General features: G+C 41.0%; 1 protein-coding gene across 19 annotated transcripts in view; it reads left to right on the top strand.

Moving 5' to 3' along the window:
* Apc (APC regulator of WNT signaling pathway) overlaps nucleotides 1-13,781 on the top strand; it is a 98,376-nt gene that overhangs the window by 60,895 nt on the left and 23,700 nt on the right. For 12 of the 19 annotated variants that reach the window (XM_060377479.1, XM_060377476.1, XM_060377490.1 and 9 more), the window contains 2 exons: nucleotides 6,981-7,085; nucleotides 12,921-13,019. In XM_060377479.1, the coding sequence (XP_060233462.1) occupies nucleotides 6,981-7,085; nucleotides 12,921-13,019 (204 nt within the window). The remainder of the gene's footprint in view (nucleotides 1-6,980; nucleotides 7,086-12,920; nucleotides 13,020-13,781) is intronic. The other 7 variants (XM_060377485.1, XM_060377482.1, XM_060377492.1 and 4 more) reach the window with 1 other exon arrangement.

The raw sequence follows: 13,781 nt of genomic DNA, 5'->3' as shown, positions 1-13,781 counted from the left end.
AACGTTTTTGTTTTATTCTTTCATTCTTTCATTTATGTGCATCACTTTTTTGCCTGTGTGCATTATGTCCATATGAGGGTGACAGATCCCCTTGAACTAGTTACAAACAGTTGTGAGCTGCCATATGGGGGCTCACATGCTCATATGTGGGTCCTCTGTCCAGCCCCAAAACATTTTATACTTTTTCAGCAGTTAAAATTTAGTCTTCGTGTAAAATCAAACCACCAACTTGAGGTATCGTCACTCTATAAGTGGGTTTTATCTAATCCATGGTAAGAAAACTGATCAGACCTACTTGCTTGTGGTTATTCCACAATTCTTATTTAAATGATAGTAAAAGCATTAAATGAAAAAGGTATAGACACCAGGGAAAGGGACAGGAATGAAAATGGAGGCTATGGAAAAGAGTTTTAACAGACTTTACTATAGCATGGTATAGGAGATAAGGAAAGCCCAGAGTATGTCCTAGAGTCCTAAAGGGTTCCCAGACCGGCTTAGGTCACCTGTGACTATAGGTATTAAGGGGGTGAAATCAGTTTAGTTGGAAGTATGTTTAGAAGCAGGTGAGGGGGTGGAGCGCTGGCTGCACTTCTAGAAGAAGCACGTTGGAGTTCAGCACCTGCATGGTAGTTCATCCCCATCTGCATCGCCATTTCTAGGGCAGCTGGTGTCCTCTCCTGGCCTCCATGGGTAGCAGGCTCGAGTGTGGTACACATAACGTACATGAAGGCAACACCTATGTGGATAAAAATAAATTTAAAAAGGGAGCAGTGAGCCTCCAAGACCACTCCACATTTCCAACACACCTGCTTGCCGTTCCTCTTTTCAATCCTAACAGAAAATAAGTTGCCAACCCCTACCCACAAAGGATAAGACCTTCGAAAAGATTACAGTAAAACTGGTAAAATTAATTGAAGCCGAAGATAGTGTATAAAAAGCTGAATTAGTCGTCCTTCAGCCTTATCTCTAGGCAAGCTTTTCTAAGAAACAGATAACCCGGGAAATGGCAAAGTCTTCACCAACAAAACAGTCCATTCTGTGGTCACTGTAGCTGACAAATTTCATCTAACTTTTCCATAGTCAGTCCAGTCTTTAGTCCGAGTGGGCACTATGACTGGCAGGCATTGTAAGAAGGCTATGGTAAGAAAGATAGAACTGGAGTTTCTCGTAGCGACAAGCAATGTTCAGAACTACAGCTGACTTTAATCCTTCCAGCAGGAGCAGGGTGTGACCGTGTTCATCTGAGTCCCAATATTTGGAATGTGGAGGCAGGAGGATTAGGAGTTCAAGGCCAGCCTGGGATATATGAGATCCTGTTTCAGTCATTCGTTCAGAAGAATTTTTTTAAAGATCTCATGAGAGTTAAAACAAATTTAAAATTTAATTGAAAAATTAAGATTTTCTTTATAAAGTACAACAAGACAATGAAATACAAAATAGAATGGTAGGCAGACGAGGTGGCTCAGTGAGTGAAGGTGCCTGCCCTCGAGCTCGCTAACCTGAGTTCGATGCCCCAACCAAGGACCCATGTGGTAAAAGGAGAGCATTGACTTCTGCAGTTGTTCTCTGGGCCCCAGAGGAGTGAACGCTTAAAATCAGAAGACATCCCCGTTATGCTTAAGTAAAATAAGCCACATAGGTCCATTTATAAAATCCCCAGAAGTCTGGGGACATGGCTTAGTGGATAAAGCACCTGCTGTGCAAGTGTGAGGACTAGAGTTAGGACACCCAGAGCCTGCAAAAAAAAAAAAAAAAAAGCCACAGGAATGGGATCACCAGAGCAAGCTAGCTCTACCCTACCTCAGTACTTAAGGCAGGAGTGATAGCATGGAGGACTCCCAGGGTCAGCTTTGGGCCTCAACAGCTGCATGTACACACAACGCACACACACTTTTGTATTTTTATTTTTTAGTGCCCAGAAAAAAAAATTTTTTATAAAGCTATAACTTAGGCATGGTAGCACAGGTCTGTGTAATCTCAGCACTTGGGAGTAGAAGCAGGGGAATTCAAGAGTTTCAAGGCCAGCCTAGACAACATAGTGAGACCATCTCTCCAGAACAAAAACTCAAAACAGAGTAGATCAGATACAGACTGACTTTAAATAGGTGAAAAGAGCTTATGTAATGATAAAAGTGTTCTAAAACTGGATTATGGTGATGCTTGGTGAATTTATTGAAAATCATTTCATTGAACTTTTAATGGGTATATTTTGTGGCACTCAACTGCCTTTAAATTTTTTTTTTTTTAAACCAAGTCAGTAATGCATTTGTATACCCAGCACTCAGAAGGCAGAGGCAGGGGGCCAGTAGTGCAAGGCCCAACCTTAGCTCCAGAGAAAGTTGAAGTGAACTACATGAGCCCCTGCTTCAAAAACACCTCTTTTTTCAGTGCTGCCACCTCAGGTAAAAAAAAAACTTTCCGTTTTACAGCAGGTGTAGGGGTGTAGATACTCAGGACTGCTGGCTGTTAGAAGTCAGCAACAGCATCTCGTCTACAGAAGAGAAGCAGTGGAGGACAGTGACCCAAGAGTGCAGCTGGAGACAGCAGGAGAAGGGAGGAGGAGAGGGCAGAAAGGTAGTGAGGTTCTGGTAGGATGCGTTGGGCAGTTGCTTGTGACCATTATAGACTTGTCTTTCTTTACCTGAGCATCAGTTAGAGGCAGCCTAAGGCTTACTTCTTTTTTCCTCTGCATCTTCTCTCCCTTAGACAATCTCATTAATGTTTTAAGGCTTTAGGTACCATCTATATGCTGTTCATGGTTGAATTTTTTTTTTTTTTTCCCTGAGCTCCAGATTCTTAATCCTGTGTTCCTACCATGTATCACTACTTAGGATTTGTCAAAGATTTTAGATTCAACCTATCAAAACCCTAATTAACACGTGAGTGTGGTGGTACATGCCTTTAATCTCAGCACTTGGGAGGCAGAGGCTGGAAAATCTCTGATTTTGAAGCCAACTTGGTTTACAAAGTGAGCTCCAGTCCAGCCAGGGCTACAGAGTGAAACCTGTCTCAAAAATGAAAACACAAAAGCTCTCCTACCCTTTTTACCAGCCACCTTTCTCCCTTTCAGTACCCATGGTTCTTCTCATCCATCTCTATAAACTGTGTGTGCTAAGGATCATCAGAAAAATGTTTCATATCCTGTAGCCACTTTAGTTCTTCCTACAGTGCTATAGCAAAACTCCAGACACAAAGCAAATTAAGAGAGAAGGCAGTTTAGAGGTTACAGTTGGTCTTTCTGGGTGTGGCATGGCAGCAAGAGTGTGAGTGAACTGGTCTCACTGCACCAGCAGTCAGGAAAGGGAGAGACAGATACTGGTGCTCTGTGCTTTCTCCTTTCTCCTCTTTTTATTCAGTCCAGGACCCCAGCTCCTAAGTGTACTGCCCACATTCAGAGTGTTTTTTCCCTCCTGTTAAGCATCTTTCCAGACACCCCCAGGGTTGTATATACTACATATTAAAGTTATTTTTATAAAACTGTGTTTGTTTCTCAGTTTCTCTTTTAACCCAGTTATCACACAAATAACTGAGACTCATATCATTTTAACAAGAGTCACAGCACAAGAACTGAGCAGTTACTACTCTGTTCTTAACCCTCTAAGCTAATTTGGCTCCCTCCCAGCATGCATCCCAGAGATACCTACATTTTGTAGCTTTCCTCACTGAGCTCTCTCTCCTGGTCCTTGGACATCTGCTCAGGGCTGAACCCCCTACTTCCTCTTCTAACTCCTCCTTTCCTGGCTGGCAGGAAGTCCAGCCCTATTCTCTCCCCTACTCAGCAACTGGACGTAAGCTCTTTTATTGGCATATCAGGGGACAATTGGGGAACATTGTTAACACAACATTGAGACAGAAGGTTGTCAGAACAAGGATTGCAACCGGATATGTGGGGGACAAAAATCAGCTTTGAATTACACAAAAACCTTATCCCTACAACTAGATGATTCCAGATCCAATCAGGTTGGTGATGAAGATTAGAAACTATCACAGGTCCACCCCTTGTCAGCCTGACACCCAAATATAATCACTTTTAAATCATAAAACCCCACCCTGACCCTCAAATATTCATGGTCATTTCATAACGCAAAGCACATTTAGTCCATCTCTACATATTTCATAATCTCATCAGTTCTGACATTGTACAAAAATCCAGCCTCTTGAGATTTAGGATATTCTCTTAGCTGCATAAAATAAAATAACTGTAACATTTTTAAAAGGTGGCATACAGAGGCATAGTAATACTGATTGATGAACCAGAGAGAGCTTATCGTAATGATAAAAATATTCTTAAAACTGGATTTTAGTAATGCTAGTAAATTTATTGAAAATAATTTAATTGAATACTTAATGGGTACGTTTTGTGACAGTTGACTGCTTAAGCTGAATCGCTATTTATTTATTTATTTATTTATTTAAGCCAGTAATGCACCCCTGTTACTCAGCACTCAGAGGGCAGAGGCAGGGAGATCAGTAGTAGTTCAGGGCCCAACCTCTGCTGCATAGCAAACATTCCCATTCCACCATGAAGGACTGGGAGGGGAGCGAGGACAGAGCAGACCAAAGGAAGTGGGAAACAGCGAGGCAGAGCGCAGAGCTGCTGCCGCTCCAGCTCTGCCTCCCGTAGCCTCTGTTAGGCTGTCTGGACTCCACATGTGCGCTCTCTTCAGGCAGGCCACCCTTCTGCCGTCTTGGGTACACCGCGCTTCTTAGTGCCGTTTTCGCTTCACCCTCACAGCCTCCTGCGGCGGCCTCTCAGGCACTCAGTCTATGGGAGTGCCTTCTCACACACGGCAGGGGTGTGCCCCACCCAGTTAACCAAGATTAACTCTCACACTGGTGTAGCACCAGATCCTGCCAGATCTACCCCTGTGGCTCTGCTTGCATCTCTATTACTACTCTTTTGTGCCGTGCCAGCCTCTTCTTTACTAATATTTCATATTAGCCTCCCAACCACTACTTAAGCCACTTAAAACTGGACGTGTTGAGATGTTAGTGTTAAACGAGGCAGCCGCTAGGCATTTATAGTACAGGTGGTACACTATGACCTAGCTAGCATGCGTGAAACACAGTTTTTTCCTTAACCAGGCGCATACTTACTATCCCATGCCTTAGAAGTAGAGCTATGAGGATCAGAAGTTCAAGACCTCCTCAGCTACAAAGCAAATTTGAGGCCGGCCCGGGCTACATGAGTCCGTCTAAATGATAAAGTAGAGATGATAATGTGGTAGCCTCCGAAGGCAAATCTAACAAAACCAGTATGTCTTTAAAACTATCGGGTTTTTTTTATTAATTGATTTATTTAATCACTTTACACCCTCATTGCATTCCCCTCCGTTTCTCTCTTCCTAGTTCCACCCTCACATCCCCCTCCTCCATTCTCTTTCCTCTTCTCTGACTTTTTTAAAACTACCCAAAACTACCTTTTAAAACTTTTCTATTCTATGTGTATGACTGTTTTTCCTGCATATGTCTGTGCACCACATATGTGCCTGGTGCCAATGGAAGCCAAAGTAGGTCATCAGATCCCCTAGGACTAGAGTTCTAGATCTATAAAAGCCACCAGGTGGATGCTGGAACTCTAGCGTGGGTCCTCCGGAAGAGCAGCCAGCGCTCTTAGCCAGGGAGCCATCTTTCTAGTCCCTTTACCACTTTAATCCTGCTCACCATTTCACCTGTGAATGCTGTGAACTTTTGATGCACCACAAGGACTCACTTCCTCCAGCTCCTGTGCGTGTGACTCTGTCACCCTACAGTGTTTGTTCATCAGCGTCCTGGTTCTTCCCAGTGGTGCTGTCCTCCATACACCTCACGGCTCTCCGTACAGCACTTGTCAGAGTTGTGACTATTGTTACTGCTTTCACTATTTGACAGTGTGTCCAACTAAACTAAGCTTAGAGAGAGGATTCATTAGTGGCTAGTTTGAGTAACTCTGTGTTCCCTAGTGCCTAGGACAAGCAGATAGTCATGGTCTTTCTGTGACTACATCGACATTCTCACTTGTGCCGCTGTCGTCTTTGTGGTCATCATAATCTTTGGGAGTTTTGTCAGAAGTGACTGACTATTTCTACTCTGACTCACTTTAGTCTTTCTTCTACTGAATTACAGTCACTTCCCTTTTTGCTTAGCTACAGCGGTTATTCTTTTGGGGTGAAAATGGTACATGTAAGTTGTTTTTTAAAGTTACATTTTTAAATGATCTAGGAAGACCTAGATCATTAAAAAATCCAGGGAAAGCACTTTAAAATATGATACACTTTTAAGTCAAATTGTTATAATGTAATCTTTATATTAGATTATGATGACAGCATTTTCCTAAAAGCAAAGAAGCGTTTCTATAAAGGATGGTGGGAGATTATTTTATTTCTTGTATTGTGAGGTGGTGTTTTGCAGAGTGGTCACTTTGTACTACCTATTTTGAAATGACTCCTTTTACTGGGTATAATGGGTCACTTTTGTTTCGTATAGCAGATGGAGGGTACATTAGCAAAGTTTTCTGTTTTATTTATCAGTTTCGAAGAGCTTGTCATTTGGTTTTATATGATATTAGCTGAAAATGTGCACATGTTCTTCTTAGAAATCTGTCTACACAGGAGCTGTTTGTAAGCTTAGGTGTTAGTTTAACTGCTGTATTTGCAGCTTCATTAAATGCCAAAGTCATGTGACCTTGCAGCAAAGGACAGTTATTTGCTATAGGTGGGTTATATTCCTGATAGTGAGAGGAGCATGCCTGGTGGAGGATGGTGTTTGTGTGGGCCTCTGAAAATCCTTTGTCTGTGCAGCTCAGGGGACCACTACAGCTTTCCTCTTACCAAGACAGTCACCTGCTAGCCATGCTGGAGGTTGGAAGTGTAGCATGCACATCTGTGCCTTTGTCAGCCTGCATAATTGATTCATTTACAGTTTTGAAGCAAAAAATAAGCTGTGAGCTCTAAAAGCATGCACGGTTTTTGTATATAATGATGCTAACTCCATGTTAACAGAGGTCATCTCAGAGCAAGCATGAAGCTGCCTCCCATGAAGCTGAACGGCAGCAGGAAGGTCAAGGAGTGGCAGAAAGTAACATGGCAACTTCTGGTAGTGGTCAGGTATGGATCATTCTGTCATATTTTCAAATGGACTCAGTATTAAAAGAGGAGTATGATGATCTACAGATCCTATCCATGTCCTTAGAATGTTTGTCTCCAGCATACTCAGTATCAAAATACTCTCATTTCTTCTTAGTACATTTAACTACACTCTCTGAATTTCTTGGAATATTTCTAAGCTCTGGATCTTATGTCTGTGTGGGTCTGCAGTGAGTGTTGTGCATGGTTTTGGAAGGAGTTTAGTTCCACATGCTTGGCACAGCATCACTGCTTTCCTCCAAGGCTTCAGCACAGAGACATGTTTGTACGTTTTAACTATCACAAGGGCTCTCGTAGTTTACTCTTTGATGTGCTTCAAGGTTACACAAACCTAGAAATAAATCTTAACTGAAAAAAGTTATTCTGATGCTTATAAATAAAAAGCTGGAAAAAAAAAAAGCTGGCACTGTGTTATTTTTTTTAACATCTGTTATTTTTTAACATCTGTAAAAATTGCTACAAATTTTCTTTTCTTTTTTTTTTTTCTTTTTGGTGGTGATGGTGTTTCAAGACAGGGTTTCTCTGTGAAGCCTTGGCTATCCTGAACTTGCTTTTAGACCAGGCTGACCTCAAACTCATGAAGATCTGCCCGTTTGCCTCCCTGAGTGCTGGGATTAAAAGCGTGTGCTGCCACACCCAGCTTGCCACCAATTTTCATTTAGTAGTTTATTAAAATAATATGGCAACTTTGCATTCATGTGTCTTATATTTTTCAAATTACCTTCAGCAGACATTTTTATTTTGTAAATGAATGATATTTTAAAAATAGAATTTCACTAACTTGGCTTTAAGATAATTTCCCTACTATCGACACAAAAGATTAATCTTTCTAGGTTACTTTTGATAGTAGTTTATACTCTCCGAAAGGAAACACTCTAATAATTCAGTAGTATATAAAGTTTTAAATACTTCCTGTTTTAAAAAAATATTTCCTTTTCCTGAGCTAAAGCAGATACTTCATTCCACATCAATAGTTAGTATTATAAAGGAAATCACTTAATGGTGAATTAGGACAAAATAAGGAGATTTAAATAGGTTTGAGTTCTTTCTGTGTTACTGTTCAAGAGATTCCTTGAGACAGTATATCACTACAGTGTAGAAGGAAGAATAGTTCATTTGACAATTAGTTGTTCAGATTTCAGACCATATTCTGATGATGGTACTTAGATTTGGTAGAAGTTGTTTATCCTGGGTAGAGCTCTGTGATGCTACATGGAAAGCAACTCTAAGTCGTTATGCTCAGTATCAGAAGTGGAGACTGTTGCAAATATAAAAAGATTAGAAGGAAGTTTCTATGATGAAATGAGTAGGAAACCACAAAAGAAGGATCCGTAGGTTTCAGAAGAATGTGAATACTTTGGTGTCTGAGGAAATCGAACAAGACTGTTAAACCACAGAAGTCAAGGTCAGGCGCTGGAGAGATGGCTCAGCAGTTAATAGCATTGTCTAATCTCCTGGACCCAGGTTTGAGTCCCAGCACCCACATGACAGCTCACTGCAGTCCCAGGGGTTCCAGTGTCCTTTTCTGGCTTCCAGTGCCGCTAGGCATACATATAGACAAAACACCCATACATGTAAAATTAACTGATTACATTTTTACAAGTGAAATTACTACTTTACTTTTATCTTTTTTAGATTAAACTATAATTACATCATTTTTCCTCTTTCCTCTCTGCCCTTCAGTCTCTCCTGTGCCCATCTGTCTGTGCCCTCTCCTCAAATTCATGACCTCTTTTTCTTTAATTATTATTACTACATATTTATGTATATGCATATATGTAACATACATATATCAACAACCTGCTGAGTCTGTTTAGTGTTGTTTAAATGTACATGACTTCAGGGCTGACCACTTGCCATTGGATAGCCAGGAAAAGGACTCATCCCTGGAGAAGAGTAATTCTTCCACTCAGAGTGTTTCTAGAAGCCTGTAGTTCTTTGTCTAGGCATGCCCCTCCCCAGCCCACCCACTAGCTCCTCCTTCCATGGTAGTCCCTGTTCAGGTCTTGTTCAGCTGCCATATTGTTGGGTATCATGCGTGAGGCCTCCCTGCATTTCTAAGAGACAGTCTCTCAGCAGATTGCCTAGTCGTCTGGCTTTCACCATTTTTTGACCCTTCTTCTCAGATGCTCCCTGTGCTTTAGGGGCAAGAGTTATATTTTTCATGGATTGCTGGGCCGGCAGCACACAGTCAGCTGTTGTCTGCATTTTCACTTTTCTGTAATGGTCTCCATCTAATTCAAAGAGAACTAACTGTCTGCTAAGGGCTGAGAGCAACACTACTCTGGGTGTGAGGGTGTTTAGAATGCAGTTAGGAAGTGTGCTGGTTTAATAAAGTGTTGGTACTTGTCTCCTCTAAGATTCATGATCTTACTTGCCCTGGGTGGCTGGCTGGGCTTCCAGTTCCAAGCATGATTTCATTTCCCTCCTGTTTTGCAGGCCTTAAGTCCAGTTAGGCAACTGTTGGTTACCGCCAAGTCATGTGTAAGAGCCGCTGTGCACCATGGAGTAGGCATGCCTAGGCAAATGTACATATCCATAAGCTTCACTCATGCCACACAACATTATGGTGCCTAAACAAGACCTGAACAAGAACAGTGCCAATAGACATGCCGACATGAAATGCGTATAGCCAGTTAGACACTAGTCCAGGTTACAAGAGATCCTGTCCCAGAACAACAGCAAAAAAGTCAAGATTATTTGCAAACATTTGTAGAAAGCAAAATAAAATAAAAATATATAGATGTTTGCAAGTCAGCTATTAAAGATGCTGTAAAATGGGCACAAGAGGGGCCATTGAGCTAGCTCACCACACGTGTTTGTGTGCATCTACGTAGAGAAATCAGGATGGGGTTATAGGAGCTATCATTATGTGTTGAGATTTTTGTAGCTTTTGTTTTATTGTTTATACATTTATTTAACATTTTAGTAAGTGTCAAGTTTTTACAGTGTAAAACAACTCTAAAGCCATTTTTATTTTGGGGAAATGGAAGAAAATACTGTGCTGATTTTTATTGCTCTGGGGACATTAGAGTGTCCCCAGAGTCCTTTTTGAAACCTCATGTTATTTAGTGTGACAATGGCAGAGGAGGGATCTAGTGACAGGAGTGGATCAGTCAGGCTGGCACTTGTCAGCAATCCCAACACTATGAACATTGAGGTAAGATGGAAAGTCCAACCTGAGATAAATTCTAGGCCAGCCTGAGCTACTTAGGGAGACACTGTCTTAAGGAGAAAAAAAAAAAAAAAAAAAAAAAAAGAAAGTGGTAATTTAGGGCCTGGTATTTATTTCTCCTTCAAATAATGAATTCTTTTGTTTTGTTTTACATGAATTCTACCACTTGGTTATTAACAATCACTGCTCCCAAATCCTAATGTAGATGAACAGTCTACATTCGTGAGTCCAAGATTTCTTAGGCACTAGTCCCAGCTATTTGAAAGGCTGATGCAGAACTAGTTTGTTAGTTTAATGCCTCCAGAGTGCTGGGATTAAAGGCATATGCTGCTCCACCTGTCCCTTCCACCTAGCTGATAGGATCTGTGTATGTGACATCTTTTTTAAAATTCTCTCATACATTATATTCTAACTGAAGTTTGCCCTCCCTCCACTCTCCCCACCTCCCCCAGATTCACTCATCATCTGTTTCCCTCCAAAAAGAACAGGCTTCCCAGAGATAATCAGCCAAGCACAGCATAACAAGGTGCAATAAGACTAGGCACAAACCCTCATATCAAGGCTGGATGAGACAGCCCGGTATGAGGAAAAGGGTCCTAAGAGCAGGCAAAAGAGTAAGAGACAACAAGAACACCAAGCTACACAACCATAACAGTACATGCAGAGGCCCAGGGTAGACCCATAGAGGCTCCGTGAACGTCACTTTAGTTTCTGTGAGCCCCTGTAAGCCCTGCTTACTTGATTCTATGGACTATGTTTTTTTGGTGATACGATATCTTGAGGCTTATTAATTTACTTTGTTTTACATTAACAAAAACCACTGGCATTCACTGACAATGAAAACCTCATTGGTTTCCTCAGGATCACAGATTTAGTCTACCAAGCACCTGCCTTTATGCATTATCTGAACCACCTACCAAATACACATCCAGTCCACCCTTCCTTTTACCCATTCTCTCACCCTCTTCTGCCTTCCATCTACTCTGTAAGAATGATCTTTACAATAGTCTACTCCTTATAAACAGCCTTTTTTTTTTTTTTTTTTTTTTTTTTTTTACTGGCTTTCCTAGGTTCTCAAAATGAAGTGATCCTTTACCATCTTTGCCATGACTGTAATCAGCTCTAAGGCACATCTTACTCTCATCATCTGAGCCACTGTGCCCCTCTTTGAATTCCTCATATTTACTGGGTATCCTTTCTTCAATCTTTGCACCCTTCTTTCTGTCCATGAGGTGTTATTCTCATCCCATAGTGCTCTGTTAATCCCAGTTCATGTGTGTCTCAGACAAACTCAGATCAACACTCAGTTATAGGTAGGCTGTTATAACATGTTTCCTTCTTGGAAAATGCCCACACTTTCAGTTTTATACTTACTTGTGTATTATTTGGTTGATAGGTTTATTTTCCCCCACTAGACTGCAAGCTCCAGAAATACAAGAATTCTGTAATGTGGCCGGGGACACATGTAATCACAGCCTGGGAACCTTGCGTCAGGAAGATTTGAGTTTGAGGGCAGCCTGGGCTGCATTGCAAGACTGTGTCTGAAAAACAGCAGCAAAAAGAATCCTATCTAGTTGTTCATGTTTATGTACCATTTCTCTGATAAATAATTGATGGTTAAATAATTGAGTGAATGACTAGTGGTTAGAAAGGAGAACTGATCTCTTTGCTAGGAAAAGGATTTCTTGATCTGGGGTTAATTTCCTCAGGAAGTTAAGTGGTAGGAAAGGCTAGAATAAATTACACAGGCAAGTCCTTGCTTGCTTGTGTGGGACCCCTTCCATAATGGGGCCTCAGCTTTGCTGTCCAAAGGTCTTTGATGGCACCTTTGGTGATGATGAGGTTCAAGCACAAGTTGGGGAAAGGTGGGCCAGTGGGAGAAGCCATGCGCTGCTGGTGCTCTCTAGGGTGCCTTACTGTGGGCGGTTGCAGATGGCACAAGTGACCATGATCCCTATGGACCACATCCACTTTGACTACCCTATTGTATTTCTGAAGAATATGCCATCATTAGTTGCATAAATATCTCACTCTGCATTTCTAAGATAAGAATGCTTTTCAAAGTGCATACCTACTGTCATTCTTACATCGCCAAAGAAACAAATGACTCCTCAGTAGGATTGGATAAGCCTATCACAATTCATTTGCTATTGTTTCATAAATGTGTTTATATGTTTTATTTGACTTTAGGCCTGGATAAGGGCCGTGAGTCACAATTTGTTGGTTTATATATAAATCTGTTTTAATCTTTTGCCACCTGTAATTTTTCCATCCTGTCTTCTGTTCTTTTTAAAATATAATTCTGATTTTACCCATCTGTTGCATAAAATCCGGTGACTCCACAGCTTGAATCTTTTAAAGCTCCATCAGATAATTATTTAATCCCACCTGTGCCCACATTAGAATACACTATGCTCTGCATGTTTATGTCCTTAACAATTACATAACAATTTAATGTAGCTATTCATTAAAAACAGCAGGTCACTGTCTCGGCCTGTTCTCCTTTTGTATTTTGTGCAGTCCGCTATGGGGTATTTTATATTATGTTGCAGTTTCTCGTCTTCTCATCTTTCCCTAATAGAATCTCAGTGAGCCCTTTCTGCAATTTGCTTAATTTCTAGAGTTCAGCTACACGTGTGGATCATGAAACAGCCAGTGTTTTGAGTTCTGGCAGCACACACTCTGCTCCTCGAAGGCTGACGAGTCATCTGGGGACCAAGGTAACAGCAGATTACAAACCTTCTTGCTGGTGCTGGAGATGCTCTCTAAGACAGTCATTCATAGACATTCTCTAACGAATCCTCTCACTCAGTCTCCTGGGGGGAATGATGTTTTTATACAAAGATGCAAAAGCAAGAGAAAATGAAAATTATAAAACTGCTTCATTGGGTACCTGTTCACTTCTTTTTCAGCTCATTTTCTATTTACCTGTAAGCATCCTAAGCTACAACCAAACTGACCCCTTAAACACTCCTGTGCTTTTCTGCTTCCCTGCTGGGCCTGCAGCAGCAGGAAGCACTTTTTACCCCACCATGAAGGGCTGTCACAGTCTGTCCACAAGGACTCTGAGCTCCATGTCTCCACAAGACAATTTCTTAACTCCTAGAGGCTTCATAGCCATTCTCCTCCTCTGTCTTTCTCCCTCTTAGAAAACATTTTTTTTCTATCTTAAGTATTTCATAGTAGCTGCAAATGAGTGTTAATGAATATTTGTTGAAATGGATGGAAAAAAATCATTGAAATTGAACATTAGCCAGTACAGTAAATATATTAATATTATGAAAAATATGTGAGAAGAAAAGTCACGTCAGAACTAAAGAATTACATTGTCTTAATAGTACTCTGTGTTCTTTAAATACTATGACAAATGCTTAGGAAACACTAAGATAATATTAATTTAAGAAATGAATTTTAGGGCTGGGAATATAAATCATTGGTAGAGTGCTTGCCTGGCATGCCAAAAGGCTCTCAACTCAATTTAC

The sequence above is a fragment of the Meriones unguiculatus genome, chromosome 2, assembly GCF_030254825.1.
Source record: "Meriones unguiculatus strain TT.TT164.6M chromosome 2, Bangor_MerUng_6.1, whole genome shotgun sequence".
Lineage (NCBI taxonomy): Eukaryota > Metazoa > Chordata > Mammalia > Rodentia > Muridae > Meriones > Meriones unguiculatus.
This window is presented reverse-complemented; position numbering and strand designations above follow the sequence as displayed.